General features: G+C 42.1%; 1 protein-coding gene across 1 annotated transcript in view; it reads left to right on the top strand.

Moving 5' to 3' along the window:
* Positions 1-508: 508 nt before the first annotated feature.
* Positions 509-24082, top strand: part of pacrg (PARK2 co-regulated) — a 575139-nt gene continuing 551565 nt past the window's right edge. Inside the window, exon 1 of the mRNA XM_061968211.2 lies at positions 509-665. Within this exon, the coding sequence (XP_061824195.1) occupies positions 597-665 (69 nt within the window). The 5' untranslated portion in view covers positions 509-596. The remainder of the gene's footprint in view (positions 666-24082) is intronic.

Genomic DNA, 24082 nt, shown 5'->3' with positions numbered 1-24082 from the left:
TATTCCTCGCAGTCTGCTTACAGATCTAATGATGAGTCGAGGCCGGCTTTAGTGGAAGCAAAAAGAAACGCTGAGTTTTAATTTGAGCCATTAAACTCATTTAGCATGTGGCGTGATCCAACACACCAGAGCGGGGAATTGTTGCACACACAAACACGTACGCAACTGGGGATGATTAAAGTGATTAGGTAGCACCTGCACTGTTGGCCAGGACATCATAAATCATTCTAATGATCAGCGTGATTTATAGAATCGCCTCGGTATATTAATGTTTGGTGCAAAAAAAAGAAACAAACAAAAAAAAGCCACCGTTAAATAAATAAGAAGAATCTATTATACACATATTAACACAGAAGACTCCACTGTTTATTAAGTGCAACACTTTGCATTTCCCCCCCCCCACCCCCCACTGCGCTGCTGGCTGGTTGTTATGGCAACATGGTAACACACACACACACACTCTTGGCACACACACACCTTGCAGCAGGAGCAACCAGAGAGCGTCTCTACTCGTTGCCTAGCAACCAGCTAGCAACACCAAGCTGCACTCACACCAGCGCTAATCGCCGTGTGTTTCACTCCCAGTCCCGTGGATTATGTTAAGGAATAGAACCAAGCCAAACAGTGGAGCGTTTACCATCAAGGCCGCCATGAGGAACTCTGTGGTGAGTCCAGTGACGTCGTTTGACGTCGGCTAACCAGCTTGCTAATGTTAGCATTAGCATGGTTTGATTGATTGATTGAATTGATTGATTGTACATATTCCGTACAATTGACCACTAAATGGTAACACCCGAATACGTTTTTCAAGTTGTTTAAGTCGGGGTCCAAGTAAATCAATTCATGGTACAAATATATACTATCAGCATAATACAGTCATCACACAAGTTAATCATCAGAGTATATACTTTGAATTATTTACATTACTTACAAACCCCGTTTCCATATGAGTTGGGAAATTGTGTTAGATGTAAATATAAACGGAATACAATGATCTGCAAATCATTTTCAACTCATATACAAAGACAACATATTTGATGTTCAAACTGATTTTATTGCAAATAATCCTTAACTTTAGAATATGATGCCAGCAACACGTGACAAAGAAGTTGGGAAAGGTGGCAATAAATACTGATAAAGTTGAGGAATGCGAATCAAACACTTATTTGGAACATCCCACAGGTGAACAGGCAAATTGGGAACAGGTGGGTGCCATGATTGGGTATAGAAGTAGATTCCATGAAATGCTCAGTCATTCACAAACAAGGATGGGGCGAGGGTCACCACTTTGGCAACAAAATGCGTGAGCAAATTGTTGAACAGTTTAAGAAAAACCTTTCTCAACCAGCTATTGCAAGGAATTTAGGGATTTCACCATCTACGGTCCGTAATATCATCAAAGGGTTCCGAGAATCTGGAGAAATCACTGCACGTAAGCAGCTAAGCCCGTGACTTTCGATCCCTCAGGCTGTACTGCATCAACAAGCGACATCAGTGTGTAAAGGATATCACCACATGGGCTCAGGAACACTTCAGAAACCCACTGTCAGTAACTACAGTTGGTCGCTACATCTGTAAGTGCAAGCTAAAACTCTCCTACGCAAGGCAAAAACCGTTTATCAACAACACCCAGAAACGCCGTCGGCTTCGCTGGGCCTGAGCTCATCTAAGATGGACTGATACAAGGTGGAAAAGTGTTCTGTGGTCTGACGAGTCCACATTTCAAATTGTTTTTGGAAACTGTGGACGTCGTGTCCTCTGGACCAAAGAGGAAAAGAACCATCCGGATTGTTATAGGCCCAAAGTTGAAAAGCCAGAATCTGTGATGGTATGGGGGTGTATTAGTGCCCAAGACATGGGTAACTTACACATCTGTGAAGGCACCATTAATGCTGAAAGGTACATACAGGTTTTGGAGCAACATATGTTGCTATCCAAGCAACGTTACCATGGATGCCCCTGCTTATTTCAGCAAGACAATGCCAAGCCACGTGTTACACCAACGTGGCTTCATAGTAAAAGAGTGCGGGTACTAGACTGGCCTGCCTGTAGTCCAGACCTGTCTCCCATTGAACATGTGTGGCACATTATGAAGCCTAAAATACCACAATGGAGACCCCCGGACTGTTGAACAACTTAAGCTGTACATCAAGCAAGAATGGGAAAGAATTCCACCTGAGGACCTTAAAAAATGTGTCTCTTCAGTTCCCAAACGTTTACTGAGTGTTGTTAAAAGGAAAGGCCATGTAACACAGTGGTGAACATGCCCTTTCCCAACTACTTTGGCACATGCTGCAGCCATGAAATTTTAAGTTAATTATTATTTGCAAAAAAAATAAATAAAGTTTATGAGTTTGAACATCAAATATCTTGTGCATTCAATTGAATATGGGTTGAAAAGGATTTGCAAATCATTGTATTCCGTTTATATTTACATCTAACATAATTTCCCAACTCATATGGAAACGGGGTTTGTATAATACATTACTTAAAATGACATTTTGAGGTAAAGTGAGGCTCAGGTTTCAGATTTTAACCCTTTCACATTACCCTCAGAATGAAGAAAATGCAAATATCTCTTTGTAAACACCTTGGAGTGGCTGGATTAACATCAGAGTAGAAAGTGCTTTGAATAAACATATAGAGCGGATGGTTTGCAAATGTAGTATTTACATATGCAGGCCACAAGCTATAACCATCATCCAACAAAAATGAAAAATATTTTCTTGTACCTTATTTTTTTCATTGTTTGTAGTGTCCGCCGATACAATGCCATTTGTGGTTGCTGTTTGCAGTGGTGTAATATGCATCAGACTGAGAGCCGTTTCTAATATTTACCTCTCTAAGGTGTTAGGAATGTTGGTTCCAGCTCTTGTTTTGGATGAAATGGGATTATGCAGGTGCATTGAGCCTTTTGTGCAGCTTTGCATAGATAAACTGTGTATTTGAAATTCATAACACGAACTCCCGAGGTATCAAATGGAATTCCTCTTGTAAAAAGTTTCACTTATTCGCACATGAATTCCCACATAGGCGCATATATCACCGTCAGTTCCTCTTCACTGTTACTCGCCAGCTATATTTTACTTGTCGTCAGTCTCCCTTTTGCGGCAGTCAAAGCCGTCAGCACTCCAGTTTGCCGGAGGAGGAAAGCGGGAGTACGCTGTTCCGCTTTGCTTCATATGCAGAGTCTTCATAACAAGCACCACTTTTTAATCCTCACCAGGCACAGACGCACTTGGGAACCAAGGCATGTCACCGCTTGAATTGAATAGATTGTGGAATTTATTGTACTGTTATCTGATCTCATGGGGAATTATTCTTGCATATAATAGTCACTGAGAAACAAACCACATTGTGGAGTTCTTTGCTGTTTGGCCAAACCTGCAACTGCAACAAAGATGCATTGTTGTTGAAGTTGATGCTAGAATTATTGATGAATTGGAGGGAAGTGGTATTTTTATATTTGATCGATCAGGCCTTTGAAGTTGTTTCAAATATTTTTAAAACTCCATTAGACGTAGTACGTCAAGCTCAATTGGTTTTATGACTGAGCTCGTAACTCAAATCCCTTGTCACAAATCAACGATGCCTATTGAAAGTAGGGATGTCCGATAATGGCTTTTTGCCGATATCCGATATTCCGATATTGACCAAACCCTTAATTACCGATACCGATATCAACCGATACCAATATATACAGTCGTGGAATTAACACATTATTATGCCTAATTTGGACAACCAGGTATGGTGAAGATAAAGTCATTTAAAAAAAAAATAAAAATAAGATAAATAAATTAAAAACATTTTCTTGAATAAAAAAGAAAGTAAAACAATTTAAAAACAGTTACATAGAAACTAGTAATTAATGAAAATGAGTAAAATTAACTGTTAAAGGTTAGTACTATTAGTGGACCAGCAGCACGCACAATCATGTGTGCTTACGGACTGTATCCCTTGCAGACAGTATTGATATATATTGATATATAATGTAGGAACCAGAATATTAATAACAGAAAGAAACAACCCTTTTGTGTGAATAAGTGTGAATGGGGGAGGGAGGTTTTTTGGGTTGGTTTACTAATTGTAAGTGTATCTTGTGTTTTTTATGTTGATTTAATAAAAAAAACAATAAAAAACAAACAAACAAAAAAACGATACCGATAATAAAAAAAACGATACCGATAATTTCCGATATTACATTCTAAAGCATTTGTCGGCCGATAATATCGCCGGTAACTGGACATGACACGTACGGGCACATGTCATTGTCGGACACGGACCCCACTGCGCCACCGGAGGTGTACTGTTGACTAGTTAGCTGCAGAAGGAGGTCTACCCCACTGTCCTCCTCTGGCAACGATAACGATCCTTTCACAGGTTTACCCACAGATACCTTGCTACGACTTTTACTTCCTCTCGATCAGGGGTGCTTAAACATTTTTCCTCCAAGGGCTAAAGTGAAACTGTGTCTCTCGGCCATGGACCTAACAGTGATTTTAATAAGCGTACTGATGCACAATAAGTGAGTAGTTTAATCCCATACCGCCATTATTTAACATATCATGTTCGATAGATGGCAATTTGTTAGCTTTGCAGACAAGCCATTAATGATTGTGTTAGTCCATGGGCCCCACTTTGGGCACCTCTGCTCTAGATTGCCTTCTCTGAGCTCTGCCAGAGCCAAAGTCGACCAAGGACCTCACTAAACCATTAAATATCTATGTTTAGGGTATTCAATCTATCGCAACTGGACTGTTCAGTCCATCTGAGCAGGCTTCATCAGTTCATGCTCATAGACTTAGATTGGTCCGAACTAGTCTGGCTGATTAGTCTGACTAGATCTGACCAATTTAAGTCCATGATTATCAAAACGTCGAAGACGGAGCTTAACATTCCAATTGTGATTGATTGAATGGCCTGAGAATGATTCATATACGTACTATCTCCACAGTGTTTACCTTTGAGGTGTAAATAGTCACAAATGAGATCAGTTTATTTTGGAAAAATATATAAAAAAACACGGTATAGCTCGGTTGGTAGAACGGCCGTGCCAGCAACTTGAGGGTTGCAGGTTTGATCCCCGCTTCCGCCATCCTAGTCACTGCTGTTGTGTCCTTGGGCAAGACACTTTACCCACCTGCTGCCAGTGCCACCCACACTGGTTTAAATGTAACATAGATATTGGGTTTCACTATGTAAAGTGCTTTGAGTCACTAGAGAAAAGCGCTATATAAATATAATTCACTTCACATTTTATTATTATTTATTTTGGTCAATTAATTTTACAATATATATATATCAGATTCCTGTTTCTGCTTAAGTCACAGTTGTGCTTGGCCAATTGTTGCTAGGCAGAATTTGAAGAACACATTTATCTGTGCCCCACTGGCCAAGAACAACATTCGGATTTCCATCTAATAACCCCACTACCGTAATTGAATGTTGCCATGCAGGAACAGGACGTTATTGTTAAAGGGAATGACTACAAAATACTATGTTCGCAAAAAGCCGCTGCCTGACCAGGGCTCAGAACATCTGCAGAGACTCCTCCCACCCCCACCAAGGACTCTTTTCACTGCTGGACTCTAGAAAGAGGTTCCGCAGCCTCCGTAGCAGAACCTTCTGTAACAGCTTCTTCCCTCAAGCCATCAGACTCTTGAACGCATCATAATAATCCCCTCAATTCCCCCCAAAAACGGATTAACTCGCTGGAATATGAAGACAATATAACATACAGCCATAAACGTGGATGCATTTGCAAAAGTGCAATATATTTATCTGTACAGTAATCTATTTATTTATATCTGCACCTTATTACTCTTTTATCCTGCACTACAACGAGCTAATGCAACAAAACGTTGTTCTTATCTGTACTGTAAAGTTCAAATTTGAATGACAATAAAAGGAAGTCTAAGTCTAAATCTAAATATTATAAGATACATGCTCAGAATCCATTATGATATATGTGCTGCAACACTTTATTGGATTCATTTAATAAAGAATATCATTTTAAAACAAGCGCTTAACTGTTTTTGGCCTACTCATCCCAGGCAACGGTAAACACACAAAAACTGCCTTGAGATCAGCCTGAGCTATCGGTGACATCCGTCTACTATTTTTTCTGAAGGTCATAAACAAATCTCTTATCAAGAGCCTTTCCTAGGAAGGGCCCCCGCAAAGCCCTTTAATATTCCCCAATCTCCAGGGAGGATCTGCAGAGTGTGCAAACATGAGTGATGCTCTCGCACGGCTACACCACGGGCTGAATCCTCAGCAACAAAAACATTACAGTTTTTCAGAGGCTAGCTTGTGTCTGCGCCGACCCTCTCATGTTGTTTATCCCCCCCCCCCCTCCCTGGCGGGTCGCTGACATATCGCTCTGGAGAGAGGGCAGCTTTGCGGAGAGCTGTGATTTGTAGGTTACGACAAGGCCATTTCAAACCTCGAAAGGCTACAGGGACTTGAAGCATAGGCTTATTATACTTTAAAGTATTTGTGGCTATAGAAATTGAATCACCAACACCGGCCTCAGAAAGTCTTAGCCATTTTTTTTTTCCTCCCAGTGATTCATCCCCCATGTGTTCAATGAAAAAGAAGAAACAGACGCAGTTTATATTCTAAGGTGGTGGGGCGGTCGTCACCTTGTGTTTCAGACTGTGGGGGAAACAAAGCTGTTATTCACTGTGCTTACTGGCTTCTTCTAGTAAGGTGACAGTAAAAACATCAGTATGGGGGGTGAGTACAGACACCTGCATAGTGCTGTGTGACATGAATGGACATAAAGCCAAGCATTGTCCATTTCTCCAGTGACAAGCAGTCAGGGGAGTATGGACAAATGTATTACACATGTTTTCTCAGTGATTTCAATTGTTTTGAACATTTTCGTAAGTAGAAATCGCTTAACATGCGCATTTCCTGATGCGGTAGGGCAGAAACCTCAGTTAGTACTGTGCTAGCTGAGCTTACTTAAACTGACTCTCGCCAAATCCTTGTAGTCCGCTGAGCTCCACACAAGGATCTGGGATCAAGGGCAATGCAAACTCCTTCAAGATAGCAAAAAATAATGAACAAATCAGGATCGCCGGGCGGGATTTCATAGATGTGACGTAGTGCTGAAGCGACTGTTGGCGGCACGCAGCGAGGAGTCGCGTGCTGATGTAGCCGAGTTTTCCTGGGTTTGCATATTGTGTGTACTGATATAATATAATAATAAAATAATAAATGGAAGTCATGAGAGCAGGTCCGGTCTCCACCACTTCTTTAATGTCATCTCCTCACACCTTCTTCAACAACCCACCTTTATAGACCTCTTACGTCACAACCCTACGGCAACTATGGAGGGACAAAACTCCTCCTCCTTACCTAACACACTCCTGTAACATGGGACACCCTGAACGGTTTGTTACATACGTCCCCCCCCTCAATTAGAAACGTCCCCGTTTTATTACAAACAAAATAGGTACCAAACAAGGAATAGAGCAGAAAAAAAATTCACAATCTTAATGCACACCACAAATCAACAATATTTTCAACTGATCCACACAGCATTGCATGGGCTAGCACACTGGCCCCTCAAAACATGCAAAAACTTGCAGATGCGAAGGAGGTAGCTCCAATCGCCCCCTGCGAGATAGTTCGATGATGCAAGGGAGGTCGCTCCAATCGCCCCCTGCTGCGAGATAGTTCAATTATACGCAGGAGGTCGCCCCAGTCACCCCCTGCGAGATAGTCCGATTATGCGCAGGAGATCGCCCCAATCACCCCCTGCGAGATAGTTCGATTGTGACGCGCCATCATGCCATCAGACTTGGGGTTATAGGCAGTGAAAGAATCAATAAAGTACCATCTAGTGGTGCTGACAGAGTCTCTGGAAGGGGCAAACACCCTGGGACCCCCCCCGTCCCCCATGGGAACTTCTGGGCCATTCCATAATGTCCATGACCACCCTCCGGAGGGGCCGACAAACCTGGGACACCCCCTGAACGTCTGGGCCACTCCAGAATGTCCATGACCATCCTCCGGAGGGGCCGACAAACCTGGGACACCCCCTGAACGTCTGGGCCACTCCAGAATGTCCATGACCATCCTCCGGAGGGGCCGACAAACCTGGGACACCTCTTGAACGTTTGGGCCACTCCAGAATGTCCATGACCATCCTCCGGAGGGGCCGACAAACCTGGGACACCCCCTGAACGTCTGGGCCACTCCAGAATGTCCATGACCATCCTCCGGAGGGGCCGACAAACCTGGGACACCTCTTGAACGTCTGGGCCACTCCAGAATGTCCATGACCATCCTCCGGAGGGGGCGACAAATCTGGGACCCGCCCACAGGGACGTTAAGGGCACCGACGGGTTCGACACGCTCTGCACTGCTCACACCACCGTCGGATGTCTCTCAGCATGAAGGGCCAGTAGTAAGATTGCCAGGAACGCCTCCGTAACCAGCCGGCTCAAGTCCGCAGCAAACACCTCCAAGCTCTCCCCCGGAGCACGCACACGCGCCGATCGGCTGGCCCCGAAGCGGTCCATCAATTGTCTCTGTCCAAGAGCTGAGAAACTCTGGCTCCTGTCGCCGGTGAAGGGAGCGGTTAAGTCCATTTTTTGACATTCATGCCGTGTGAGTGTACGTCAAACAGCGCCTTGCCGGGCTTAAAAAGGTCCTCGTCACCACACCACGTGTCCGCAAAATAGCCAGGAAGCTTAGCAGCTGACTATACACGTGCAGCTAACTGGAAACTCACGAGTTGATTCTGCTATTGCAACTGTTTTGTCGAATCTATCGAATATTAATTCTTTTGAAGTTTAGGTTATTGGCACCCTGCCCCTTTTATGTGCGACAGACACCTTTGCACTCTCTGATGTCGCTGTCGCCGAAGGAGATGACTGTTCAGAACTGGGTTCCTCTTCAGTTTTTTGCCATCTTTTAAAAGTGGACAAAGTGTCTTCCAGTTTCCCTATCAAGCGAAAGCACAGTAAGCACATTCGACACGATCTCTCCCGAACGTTCAACAATTTCAAACCAAGTTCTGTTAGACGTTTGTCTGTGCTTTTTTCGTTGGCGACTTTGTGAAACATTTTTTTGCTGTTCCCAATGAAGCCTTTTATTCGCATATTTTCTTTGCACAAACGACATCGATCGTCTACTGACATTGCTGCGTTGTTTCAGTAAAAGTTCTCTCACTTTTCGCTCTGTCGTTATCCAATATGTCGGCTGTTCTGTTTTGGATTTCCCAAAAGTCAGCAGAGTCACGGGTTGATTTCGATGTGAGTGGTTGAAGTAGCACGTCATTCAAGATAACGGACAAGTAGTTTATCCAATCACATACAATGATTTTTTTTTACAAGGCCCCGTCTTCTGGTATGCATCTCCTTTTGAGATGTCCCAGATCCTTGTGTGGAGCTCAATGAACTACCGTATTTTTCGGACTATAAGTCACAGTTTTTTTCATAGTTTGGCCGGGGGTGCAACCTTTACTCAGGAGCGACTTATGTGTGAAATTATTAACACATTACCGTAAAATATCAAATAATATTATTTAGATCATTCACGTAAGAGACTAGACGTATAAGATTTCATCGGATTTAGCGATTAGGAGTGACAGATTGTTTGGTAAACGTATAGCATGTTCTATATGTTATAGTTATTTGAGTGACTCTTACCATAATATGTTACGTTAACATACCAGACACGTTCTCAGTTGGTTATTTATGCGTCATATAACGTACACTTATTCAGCCTGTTGTTCACTATTCTTTATTTATTTGAAATTGCCTTTCAAATGTCTATTCTTGGTGTTGGGTTTTATCAAATAAATGTCCCCAAAAAATGCGACTTATACTCCAGTGCGACTTATATATGTTTTTTTCCTTCTTTATTATGCATTTTCGGCCGGTGCGACTTATACTCTGCAGCGACTTATAGTCCGAAAAATACGGTACAAGGATCTGGCGAGAGTCAGGTTAGAGCTTACTGTCATGCCTGTGTTGTTTTTTGTTATGATTCTCCTGTTTGTGTGTTAGCTTCTGTTCTCAGAGCTCCTTAGTTACGCTATGCCTGGTTGCTACAAGCCCTGATTAGTTTCATCTGCATCTGTTTAGCGATCAGTAGACTCACCTGCCTCTGATCGCTAATCAGTGAGCTTTATATATCCGTGTTCATTGATTGCCGTTGGCGACAAGTTATGTTTGGAGTTAGCCCATGCATAAAATTGTGTCTGCAATGCTCAGATTGGTTTTTCTCAGTTAGCTTTTCTTGTGAACTTCCCAGAGATTCACTGGTTGTATTTTGCCGTATATTAACAATTAAAGACTCGTCGTACCTGCAAGCCGCTTCTGCTGCCTCCTGCCTTTCCTTTCACATACTGGGGAACACAACCTTCACCCATATGTAACAGAAACAACACAGGCATGACCGGAATGGATTGGTCATGACACCTACCCTCTGATTGGGCAGTCATTCATACAACGGGTTAAATGATTCGTGCCCATTTGTTTGTCAGCATGTTGCCAATGTAAAGTTTACTGAGACCTTTTTAAAAACCTGTCTATTATTGATTTTCTACACTCTGTGCAATGTCTATAACAACGGTGACCAAACGTTTTGCCTCTAAGGACCAAAGTGAAAATGTGCCAACGAAACAAAAACACAGCAGATTAAGTCGACATGTAAATAATAATGTTATTTTGATTAGTGCAAACAACATGTATAGATGACAACTATTCAGCCTTGTGGACATGACATCAATGGTTGTGTGAGTTTTAGGGGTGTTCAGAACAGACAGAGACCAATGGTTGGTGTGAAAAACACTAACCTATTTATTTTTAACTGTCTAAAGTTGAAGTGAAGGGAGAATTTTGTTTTGTGACACCTAGTAGTCACAATAATATAGGAAGTTGAACTCAAGATGCAGTAGGTTGAAAGACGTGGACACGCTCGTTACTGGAGACTTTCTAATAGCGTCTGCCTTGGAGACTTTGTATGTGTAAGTTAGGGATGTAATGATAAACAGTAATAATGATAGTCGTTGTAAAACTCTCAACAGTTAGTATTACCGTTTTAAATCATCCATCCATTTTCTACCGCTTATTCCCTTCGGGGTCGCGGGTGGCGCTGGAGCCTATTTTAGCTACAATCGGGCGGAAGGCGGCGTACACCCTGGTCAAGTCACCACCTCATCGCAGGGCCAACACAGATAGACAGACAACATTCACACTCACAATCACACACTAGGGCCAATTTAGTGTTGCCAATCAACCTATCCCCAGGTGCATGTTTTTGGAAGTGTGAGGAAGCTGGAGTACCCGGAGGGAACCCACGCAGTCACGGGGAGAACATGCAAACTCCACACAGAAGGATCCCGAGCCCGGGATTGAACCCAAGACTACTCAGGACCTTTGTATTGTGAGGCAGACGCACTAACCCCTCTTCCACCGTGCTGCCCTCGTTTTAAACCAAAATGATGGAAATACCAAGAATAGTGATTGCACTTTGATAAACTCATGGACTCGCTAGTTTAAAGGGGAACTGCACTTTTGGGGAATTTTGTCTATTGTTCACAGTCATTATGAAAGACGACGGATGTATTTAAAAAAATTAATTCTAATTTGTAAATAAATTTATATGAAAGTCAGCTTACAGTGGAGCCAATGGGAAGTCCTCTATCCCGCCCATAAAACCCAATAAAAAACATTCAAAAAGCGCTAACAATACTGTACTCCATTTACATTTTGGGACTTGGATATTAAGCATTAGTGATATTGTTATTATAAACGCTAACGCAGACGCACTATTTATAGTGGCGCTGTGATCACTAGTGTGTGTGCCTATGTTTACATCATTGTGTGATCTGCTGCTTCCTCTCTTCCTATGCACGTGAAAGTTTACTGTGGATCATAAATCATGCCTCTAACCTTGATAGTAAAAGGACAAGGAGGGATGGAGTCAAGGGGTGTGGCGTGTCCCTCATTGCCTCCTCAACCGGCACTATGGGGACTATGGTTTGGTGGCCCGCCAATCCCATGCAGGGACCTCGCTGATGGTGTGAGGGTGAGGCGTGCTCTGTCTGTGGGCGAAGTTTTGCGCCTGGTTGAGATCACAGCCTGGGGCAGTGGGGTGGGTTCTATCGCTGTTGAGGAGGGAGTGGGACACCCTTAGGTATACGCGGCCGGGGCAATGGGTGCAATGGCTGGATGGAGTTGTTGAGTCCGGGATGGCCGTGGTTGTCATTGTGGTTGTGAGTTTGTTTGGTGTACTTGGGGAAGGTGGTCCACAAGTTGTTATTTTTTAGCCGGGCTGTGTTTTTTCTTGTATGGCTGTTTAGTTTTTCATGTTTTTATACAAAATAGTATTATCATTAGTTATTTTTATGAGCACTCTTGGAGCCTGCTTGCCTCACAGGAGTTGACGTCTCGGGCTGCAGCAGTCGGGCTACTCGTCTGGGGCACCTGGGTTGCGCCGCCCATCCCAATCCTGCCCACCCACTCCACCAGACAATTGAGGGACAGCAGAGCTCACACTCCAACAGGCTCCTTCAGCTTCATTCCCACAGTGTTCGATTCAAGAACTCCTTCATTCCGCACTCCATCCAGCTGTATAATCACTCGTCATACAGCAATAGATGATATCTGTCTATTACCTGCACGCTTCTATGTTAGCTACCTCTATTTGTTTATTATGTATATTTTCTGCTGGATCTACTCTCTATTTTATGCTGCCCTTTTACTGCATATACTGTAATATTGTACATGGTAATCGCAAGTTGCTATATATTGTATATATTATATACAAATATAATATAATACATCAGTATATGTTATATACTGTATATATGATACGTAAATATTACATATAGTATATGTTATATTTTATATTGCTACTATAGTATATTTTTAGTCTACTTTATACCTACATTATCCTTCCCATCCTTTTCCTTTCCATCCTTTGTAACTGAGCTACTGTGTGGAAAAATTTCCCTTGTTGGGGGCTGGTTGTCTCTTGCTTTTCCTGTGCCTTGTCCTCTGCCGGGCACATCTGTCTACGGCCTGCCGCTGGCTTGCCCAGTGGCAGGGTGGGCCTGGTTCTAGCGGTCCTGTCGCTGGCCGGCCTGCTTGCCTGCTTGTGTGGGGCCGGTGGTCCCTTGTTCCCCTAGTAGCGCACTTGCTGTTTTGGGTTGGGCTCTCTGGGTGGCTGGGGCCGTACTTGGGCTCCCGCACACACTGGGAGACAGATATATTGTACATACAAATACACATACATACACACAATAATTCATACATATATACATACGTACATTCCTTCATTCATACATACTGTACATACGCGCACACATAGGTACATACGCTCGCACATACATACACAAATACAGTACATACATAAACACACACGGTACATAGATCCACATGCACATTCACTGTACAAACAAACATATATACTGTAACTACACAAACACATATGCATACATATACTCATGCATATAATCACGTTTCATCAAACATATATTAACGTTGTCTCCCCCAGGGGAAACTGGGTAAAACACGGCAGACTTATAAAGCTTAACCTAATGTTACTATAACAATCTACAAGGTTAATATAGTTTGCTTCTCTTTCTACCCCTCCATTTATCTGCTTTCTTTTGTAATTCAAGTTTTTATTACATATATGTATTGTTGCATTTGAAACAACTGTATTGTTGATATTAAATGTAATTATTATTATTAGTCATTATCAATAGTGTTATTTCTATTGGCATTTTTATTGTTCTATTTGTAGTGCAATTATGTTCATTGTCATTTTTGTGTTATTACGATCTACTTCACTAACTGCTTCTTTGCTATCACTTTTCGTATCATATTTGTACATATCCTATTTGCTGATGCTGTTCTATTGTTGTTGTCTCTCTGTCTTGTCCCCCTCTTGTCCCCACATTGCCCCCCTTGTATCTCCTCCTGCTCTGGTCCTGCTGTGCCAAACATTACAATAAAAACATTTAATAAAGTCAAATACAATTAAGGCAACAGGAGAAGTATCCCACACTTTTATTTTTTTTAAGTAAATCTGTACTTCAGATATGGGCATCTACATCAGTAATATGATTTGTTGATGTTAAAAAAAAGAAAAGTGGAAGAAGAGGCTATAATCTGACGTGTTTGTATACTTTGACAGCCAATTTAGACCCGGTAATAGCAAGAACGACACAAAAAGATGCTTAGTTTCACCCAACCTTTTCTTCGTGAGGATTGTGAGTCATTTTTCATCTAAAACGGGAATATAACAAGATCCTACCAGTCGGCATGCTAATGACAGCAGACTCAATTACTCAAATTTGGACCCAGGGCCCCACTTTGGGTACCCCTAGTCTATAGAGTGACATGATTATTATTGCTAATAAGAATATGAACTCATCTAAAAAACTACATTTTAAACGCTACAATTCAAGCAGTCTTGCAGTTTGTTACTAAGAACAACATAATCTAGCCGGTGGTATTTTTTTGGTTAAAGGGGAACATTATCACAATTTCAGAAGGGTTAAAACCATTAAAAATCAGTTCCCAGTGGCTTATTTTATTTTTCGAAGTTTTTTTCAAAATTTTACCCATCACGCAATATCCCTAAAAAAAGCTTCAAAGTGCCTGATTTTAACCATCGTTATATACACCCGTCCATTTTCCTGTGACGTCACATAGTGATGCCAATACAAACAAACATGGCGAATAGAAAAGCAAGGTATAGCGACATTAGCTCGGAGTCAGACTCGGATTTCAGCGGCTTAAGCGATTCAACAGATTACGCATGTATTGAAACGGAAGGTTGTAGTGTGGAGGCAGGTAGCGAAAACGAAATTGAAGAAGAAACTGAAGCTATTGAGCCATATCGGTTTGAACCGTATGCAAGCGAAACCGACAAAAACGACACGACAGCCAGCGACACGGGAGAAAGCGAGGACGAATTCGGCGATCGCCTTCTAACCAATGATTGGTATGTTTGTTTGGCATTAAAGGAAACTAACAACTATAAACTAGGTTTACAGCATATGAAATACATTTGGCAACAACATGCACTTTGAGAGTGCAGACAGCCCATTTCAGGCGCGCTAAAAACATATATTTTTCCACGATTTCAACACTCAGGTTAACCATACTTAAATAGACACAAAATACTGCATTACACAAGACTACCCGAATGTACTCGAATGATTGAAAAAAATAAATGTTTTTAAGCTAAATTATTGGTAAACACAGTTTATGTATAATAATTTACGTAAAACCGCGAGTAATGAATAAAGTTTTCATCAATTAATATATTCTGTAGACATACCCTCATCCGCTCTCTTTTCCTGAAAGCTGATCTGTCCAGCTTTGGAGTTGATGTCAGCATCTGCTTTGAGTGTCGCAGGACATCCACACATTCTTGCCATCTCTGTCGTAGCATAGCTTCCGTCGGTAAAGTGTGCGGAACAAACGACTGACCATTTCGTCGGCTTTCCCCACAGCCTCGTATTTTGAACAAATTTCGTCCAATTACTTGCCACTTTCGCATCTTTGGGCCACTGGTGCAACTTGAATCCGTCCCTGTTCGTGTTGTTACACCCTCCGACAACACACCGACAAAAGTGAGAAAATGGCGGATTGCTTCCCGATGTGACGTCACGTTGTGACGTCATCGCTCCAAAAGCGAATAATAGAAAGGCGTTTAATTCGCCAAAATTCACCCATTTAGAGTTCGGAAATCGGTTAAAAAAATATATGGTCTTTTTTCTGCAACATCAAGGTATATATTGACGCTTACATAGGTCTGGTGATAATGTTCCCCTTTAAAATGTTTTAAGTTACAGTTTCTTCAACACTGCCTACTCTACTTACCACAGTGTCCTGAAATGCTCTGTAAAACTAAAATGTTATTTGGACTTGCTTGAGGAGGGGCGCCAGGAGACTTCAAAAGGAGGTGCAGTAGCCTAATTAGATTTTTTTCTAAATTATTATTTTTTACCAGCTAGTAAGTAAAATGGATTAATTTTTAATTCCAGAGTATAGGCAAAAAAACAGCAAATGCAATCATTTTTTTATGTTGAGGGGTTGGGAAGGTTCTCAGCTGTTTTATGTTCTCTGAGGCGCAACGTTTAATAATAAACATACCATACACACTTACTGTACGTTATGTATTACCAACAATACAAGCGTTGTATATTTAATTTGTTCAATATCGGTGGCTCTACCTTGATTTCATCCTTTGTTCAGATTATACTGTCAGGAACTTCTTTGTATCGTTCCCTTAATATATAAAGTCTCCTGAATAAATTGAACAAACAGCGGTTTGTAATTGATTCTTAATTAGCTTCTAAATGAGTCTCGAATATCAGTGCAACATGATTAAATGTAATCTCCCTTTTGATTGATCTTAAATGACTTAAATCTATAATTAGTTTAGTAAATGATGCAGGTTTTCAAACTTTGCCTAACACACTTAATATGATGTGATTGAATCTTTTATGCACTTTGCTGAACTGAGAAATACTACGGTAGAAAATATTTTTGAAAAAGCGCATACATCTGACTGAATTATACAAGGTGTGTCAGAAAAAGTTCCAGGACTGATGTCACAAATAGACTAGATTATAAATCCCAACTACAAGTTTTCCCTTTCGAAGTAATCCCCGTGGAGTTTAACACACTTTCCCAGCCTTCTTGGCCATGCATTTATGCACACCTGGAAGGATTCTTAACAGGCGTCTTGATGTCGTCCACATCTTCAAAACGGATCCCCCTTAATGATCCTCTTGAGCTCGGGAAAGGAACTGTCGGATGCTCAAGGCTTTTTGAGCAGACATGATAAAACAGCTGTGAGTTGTCCCACCCCAACTAGGGGGGCCCCTTGGGCTGAGGGGGGCTTTTGGGGGGGTCCTACCAAACCTCAAATACAGCTCTTGCCTTTTCTCTCGCACTAAACCAAGCAAATGCTGAAGGATGTCTTTGTAGCTGTACTGGTCGATCATCTGGCCATGTGGTCAAGAACTCGCAGTCGACAATACCCTTAAATCCAAGAACGTGTTCGACATATTCAATCTTGGAACTGTTTTGATACATTTTGTATGTTCTTCTACCATACTATACTGGAGGTGTAATGATATGAACATTTCATATCACAGTTATTGTGACTAAAATTGTTACAATTATCATGCATGTATTGTTGAATGTGCTCAAAAAGGACTTGTACACATACTTTTGATTTTTTAATTGATTTTTTTTATTACTAAAATAAATATACCCACTATTGGAAAGCCCACTATTTTGCATGATTTGTGTTTGTTATCTTTCACTGATATGAGGGTTTTGGCGGGCGTTGTTGTGTCCTACCCTATTCAGCGGTTTTTGAACACGCTTTAAAAACACTTCCATGTCATATTCTTCCAAGTATATATCAATCACTACCAGTGACGTGCGGTCACTAGAGGCAGGTGAGGCAGGGCCTCACCTGCTATCATGGAAAGAAAAAAAATGTAAAAAGAAAACAAATTAATTAAATTGTTATATGTATTCAGTGATTATACTATAAAGTTATTTTCCATTTAACTTCACCAGTTTTCGATTATTTGTATTCAAAATCGCTGAATTTTCACATTTGCCATTCAAATACTGAGAAGAGACGGTGCGGTGATCACTGCGTTGTGCCTCAACATGGATTGCGGACTCGGCTAACTGCTGGTCTGCTGTGCAGTGAGACCGTATTGCTATATGAATTATATTATACATTTCCATAGTTTAGTTAGCTGAGGTATATAATGTGCAGTGTATTTTGTCAACAACTGTATGTGTGTAACGTATTTCTTGTGCTGAGCGATCATAAAACGGCTGCAAAAGACGCACTGGCTGAGGCTCGCAGTAATCCCGCCTCCTGGTGCCGGTTAATGCACCCCTGACGGGAGTGTTATATCAACCAAAAGCCCACACTTAAACTTTCCACGTGCAAAAACAATAATGTTCGTGTTGGAGGAGTTGTGAATGACTGCAGGGCCACAACATTAGGTACACCTGCAGACTGCAGGTGTACCTAATTCACAACGCCTCCAACACGAACATTATTGTTTTTGCACTTTTTGGCTTCTTATTAAATAACTTTTGTAACCTATTTTTATGGACTTTCCTCTTTGTGATGTTAAGTTCCTGTTATGCGCTGTTATACAGTATTTGCCTTGAGCTCTTATTTTGAAGGCGCTAAAAGCGGAAGTGATGACACGTTGGAGTGGAGCGGAGGTTTTTGAAAGAAGGTAAATAAAGTGGTCCTCGTGTAAACTGGAGCCTCCATGTTTGTTATTTTGTAGTTTCATACAGTATAGGCGACATTTATAAACTCTCGGTTACACTTTTTTAAATAGATTCAATCTTGCACGTGGAAAGTTGAAGTGATGGCTTTAGTTGATATAACACTCCCGTCAGGGGGTGCATTAATCCAGCACAACAGCGGCACATGGACTTCATTTATAAGTAAAGGTAAGACCATAATATGGTTTTTTTTTAATTAAATGTGCTTTTTTGTGTGCTACAGTTTGTATGTGTAAAGTTAAAGTTAAGTTAAAGTACCAATGATTGTCACACACACACTAGGTGTAATGAAATGTGTCCTCTGCATTTGACCCATCCCCTTGATCACCCCCTGGGAGGTGAGGGGAGCAGTAGGCAGCAGCGGCGCCGCGCCCAGGTATAATTTTTGGTGATTTAACCCCCAATTCCAACCCTTGATGCTGAGTGCCAAGCAGGGAAGAATGCTGGTATGAGCTTTTAAACATAACCTGTTAACTGCTGCCAATCAAATGGTGAATAAGATACTCTTTAGGGTTCATATGTTTGTAAATCTGACTGTGATGAAGTCAGTGCCTCACCAGCCATCAACCTCACCGCACGTCACTGATCACTACAGTCAAAGAAAGCACAGCTTGTAGGGTTAATGTGCACAAATGAATATATCTTAGTTCCCTAGGCAGGAATGTGTTTTTACTAAAGTATAGATTGGGGTGTGTAATTTCCTAATGGGGAAGACTGACAATGGGTATGGTACAGAAAATGGCACTAAATCATCCAGTCCAGCATCAAGGGTTGGAATTGGGGGTTAAATCACAAAATGATTCCTGAGCGCGGTGCATGCTGCTGCTCACTGCTCACCTCACCCCCCAGGGGGTGAAGAAGGGGAAGGGTCAAATGCAGAGGACAAATTTCACCACACCTAGTGTGTGTGTGTGACAATCATTGGAACTTTAACTTTAAAATACATTAGTGTGTATGAAAGGCATTAATCCAATCGCTTTATAAAGTTTAGTCGATTTTGCCACTGGTTGTTCTCATTCATCCAAGACATTGTATTCTCAGGACATTCAGTCAATAGCAACTGGACCGTTTGTCTGAGAAGTCGTTTTGCCTCTCATCCGAGTAGGCTTCATCACTTCACCCTTACAGACTTAGATTGGACAGATCTAGTTATTGCTTAGTTAGTGCTTAGTGCCAAGATCCAAACTATTCATCCTCTAACAGGATAAACAGGAATTCTCTATTCATCTTCTCAGAGTCGACACGTTGGCTTCTAACAAATAACAACATGACATAAGCACGTTTTGGTTTCTGGGAACTCTTGCAACTGAATGGAATGCTCACGAGGGTAGTTCCATCCTGGAGGTCTCTGAACAGTGATCAGTGATTGCCACACACTACTTCAATGCTAACATCCATCCATCCATTTTTCTACCGCTTGTCCCTTATGGAGTCGCGGAAGGCTGCACATGGGCAGAAGGCGGTGTACACCCTGGACAAGTCACCACCTCATCACTGGGCCAACAAGGGGGATTCTGTTCTAATGTCTGCTGTTGGTGTTTACAGCATTATTGTTTCGCATCTTAACAGCTTTCTTTTTACACCGCAAAAGCGCAAAACCATTCTTTCTCGTTTCCTTGCATTGGTTTACGGAACAGATCTACCACAGCCAATATGGCGGGCACAGTGATGTACAGAATCGTAGTAATGGGCCAACGCGGAACCATTACAATCAACTAGTGGACCAAGTTTGTTACCAATGGGTGTCAAAGAAAACTAAAGCCTCTATGTACTTGCTCTGTCAATGTTTAAATTACCTTTTTGAATGCAATAATCCCGGAATTGGAGTCACATGTGTGCAGAAATGCCATGACCTCTTAGGCCCCGTTATCCAGGTTATCAAGGGTAAATCCCACCTAACCTTATCCATGTCCACACACAACAATGCCACCGTTTAAGAACCCCTCCCCCTCTCCGTCAGCCGGTGCAACGCGGCCTAGTACGCATGCACGGAAAAAAAAAACTTTGCTTCACTGTGAGGTTGTTGTTTAAAAGAGCTATATTGTAAATAGTTTGCTGTGCATTTTACATTTGTTTGCTGTGTTTTGTGTGCAAAGTTTTTAAATTAAAATGCATCTCCTTTGAACAATATCCAGTGTTGTGGTATTTCAATTAACTAGAATCCAGTGTGCTGTGGGGCCCTATTGTAGTGAATCACACCTGAGCCATCATACATGAATCAAATCTTTAATCGACATGAGAAGGTAGACAAAGCGATAAAGAACATTTTACGACAATTACAACAATTAATCTGGGGATCTAGATATCTGGTCAGGACACTCCTCACTCTTTTGCCTTCACCTTCATTTTCCATTTTTGCAATCCAGCCTGTGATTGGAGGCTGAAAACGGCCGTCGTACTTCAAGCTGGCAACCACGGACTGCTCGTTAAGTGGCTCCTTCATGGCTTCACAGTAGTTATGGAGTACAAAACAAGCATACACAACGAATCGTAGGTCAGTCTGGTTAATGTCCAAGGGGCAGTGAACCAAAGCGTGCCTTCAGTCGTCCAACCTTGCACAGAGAATACCCAAAGTATTGTTGTTGTGGGTTGGTGTATTCTTTCGTGAGATATGTGTCAGGGGATAAGCTGGGTCACCCCAAAGAAAAACAGGGACCGGATCTTCATCTTCCAGCAGTTGGGGATGGTTCCATCTGTTAGCTGCACGCTAATGGTGGAGTTAGCAAAGTTAAAGTTAAAAGTTAAAGTACCAATGATGGTGGCAGAGGGGTTAGTGCATCTGTCTCACAATACGAAGGTCCTGAGTAGTCTTGGGTTCAATCCCGGGCTCGGGATCTTTCTGTGTGGAGTTTGCATGTTCTCCCCGTGACTGCGTGGGTTCCCTCCGGGTACTCCGGCTTCCTCCCACCTCCAAAGACATGCACCTGGGGATAGGTTGATTGGCAACACTAAATTGGCCCGAGTGTGTGAATGTGAGTGTGAATGTTGTCTGCCAATTTGGGTTGGCCCTGCGATGAGGTGGCGACTTGTCCACGGTGTACCCCGCCTTCCGCCCCGCGACCCCGCAAGGGACAAGCGGTAGAAAAATGGATGGATGGATGTTTGCATGCTGTGTAAATGGTTCCCATTTTATGGAATGCGTGCAATTAAAAGTAACAGTATAGAAAGTACACATTTTGGACCTCTAGTTGCTCCTGTCAGCATGAGTTCGTACCACTTTGATTATACCTGTGTTTTGCATGTTAAATTACAGTCATCCCTCATTTATTGCTGTTAATTGGTTCCTAGTGTGTGAATGTGAGTGTGAATGTTGTCTGTCTATCTGTGTTGGCCCTGCGATGAGGTGGCGACTTGTCCAGGGTGTACCCCGCCTTCCGCCCGATTGTAGCTGAGATAGACTCCACCGCCCCCCGCGACCCCAAAGGGAATAAGTGGTAGAAAATGGATGGATGGATGGATTGTCACACGCACACTAGGTGTGGTGAAATTTGTCCTCTGCATTTGAACCATCCCCTTGTTCACCCTCTGGGAGGTGAGGGGAGCAGTGGGCAGCAGTGATGGCCACACCCGGGAATAATTTTTGGTGATTTAACCCCCAAGTCCAACCTTTGATGCTGCGTGCCAAGCAGGGAGGTAATGGGTCCCATTTTTATAATCTTTGGTATGACTCGGCCGGGATTTGAACTCACAACCTACCGATTTCAGGGCGGACACTCTAACTACTAGGCCACTGAGTAGATTATGAAGATGCGGGCATCATGCACGCTGCCTGGCCATTTCAAAGTCACATCCATAAAGCAATATTTGTAGTCACACAAGGTTTTTCGGTAAGTAGAATCACAGCTGACCCGGATATTTGAAAGTTCTCTTGCCGTTCCTAGAAGTGTTGTATCCCAAATAGCTGCAATCGCGCGTTTCCTTCACTTAAAGTATTCATGTGTGATTTCCAGAAGCGTCTGTACATGTAGAAGAAGGAAAAACACAGGCATGTCTGGATGACTAGCCTCCATCTTTTTAGCTCCGGGTTGTTATGAAGCTGGCTGTGGCACGTTCTTTCTGGCGTCGTCACTTCCTGTGTGGGGCGCGATCTTTCTGGCGTCACTTCCTGTGTGGGCGCGGTCTTTCTGGCGTCACTTCCTCTTTGAACTCAGTTTGTAAACGATCAATGAGTCCATACAAAGCTAAGTGCCAGAGATTCAAGAAATACACGGAGGACTTACCCGTGTAATAATTTGTCCGAGGAGGGTGACCTTAAACCAGTGGTTCTTAACCTTGTTGGAGGTACCGAACCCCACCAGTTTCATATGCGCATTCACCGAATCCTTCTTTAGTGAAAAATAAAATGCTTTTTTTTTCAAATTCAAGAAAAAGTTTTTTTTTTTTTTACTGGTGCACAAAATGAACCATGCATGAACATCACCTTGTCCAAAGAACAAAACCAACTCACAACAAATTACACACCTTACACACATTACCATGAATTGGTTAATGTGGACCCCGACTTAAACAAGTTGAAAAACGTATTCGGGTGTTACCATTTAGTGGTCAATTGTGCGGAATATGTACTGTACTGTGTAAACTGTACTGTTTCATATAATGTATTCTCTTCCTTTGCAATCTGCTAGTAAAAGTTTCAATCAATCAATCAAACAACCTGCAAATCAGATGGAAAATTAGAGGGAACATTATTTGAGGGTATCCATAATACGCCGATAGGGAGAAGTTTTTATTTACACGATAAGTCGGATGTGTCTATACCTCCGTGGCGGAGGCTTCGCCGAACCCCTGAGGCCGACTCACCGAACCCCTAGGGTTCGATCGGACCCAGGTTAAGAACCACTGCCTTAAACGCTGGTTTAGTGTGGCTGAAACGGGGCTTAGGCTAAATAATTATTCTTTTAAGGGGTTAAACGACTTAGTGTAGACATGGCCTTATGTAGTGCTTGGCTGATTGTGTCCTATTATGCTAACTTTTCTCACAGCGTGGTGGACAATTACCCTGGCCTTTGTGTTCGTTCCATTCTCCTTGAAGCCCCCGTTGCCTGCATTCTAATTAAACGTCTTTTATCGGAGAATGTTTATTGCCCCCCTCACAGAGCCTTTTATTTTCCGCTCCGGAGTTAATTAGCCCTGTGTCATGTGGTAACCAACGCAGAGGACGTGTTGACCTGTACGGCATTTCAAGGAGCTTGTCAGTCTTGCGTCGGAAACACGCGGGAGTGGTATTGTGTTGTGTTTGCTTTGACTCATGGTATTTTGATGATGACAGTCACCTTGGAACATACTTGCCAACCTTGAGACCTCCAATTTCGGGAGGTGGGGGGTGGGGGCGTGGTCGGGGGTGGGGAGGGGCGTGGTTAAGAGGGGAGGTGTATATTGACAGCTAGAATTCACCAAGTCAAGTATTTCATACATATATATATATATATATATATATATATATATATATATATATATATATATATATATATATATATATATATGTATATATATATATATATATATATATATATATATATATATATATATATATATATATATATATATATATATATATATATGTATATATATATATATGTCTTAATAAGGTTATCCAAAAAATAGTGCTCGATACCGTAGTAGAGCGCAATATATGTATGTGTGGGGAAAAAAATCACAAGACTATTTCATCTCTACAGGCCTGTTTCATGAGGGGGTTCCCTCAATCATCAGGAGATTTAGAAATCTCCTGATGATTGAGGGAACCCCCTCATGAAACAGGC

Source organism: Nerophis lumbriciformis, linkage group LG08 (genome assembly GCF_033978685.3).
Source record: "Nerophis lumbriciformis linkage group LG08, RoL_Nlum_v2.1, whole genome shotgun sequence".
NCBI classification, from domain to species: Eukaryota; Metazoa; Chordata; class Actinopteri; order Syngnathiformes; family Syngnathidae; genus Nerophis; species Nerophis lumbriciformis.
This window is presented reverse-complemented; position numbering and strand designations above follow the sequence as displayed.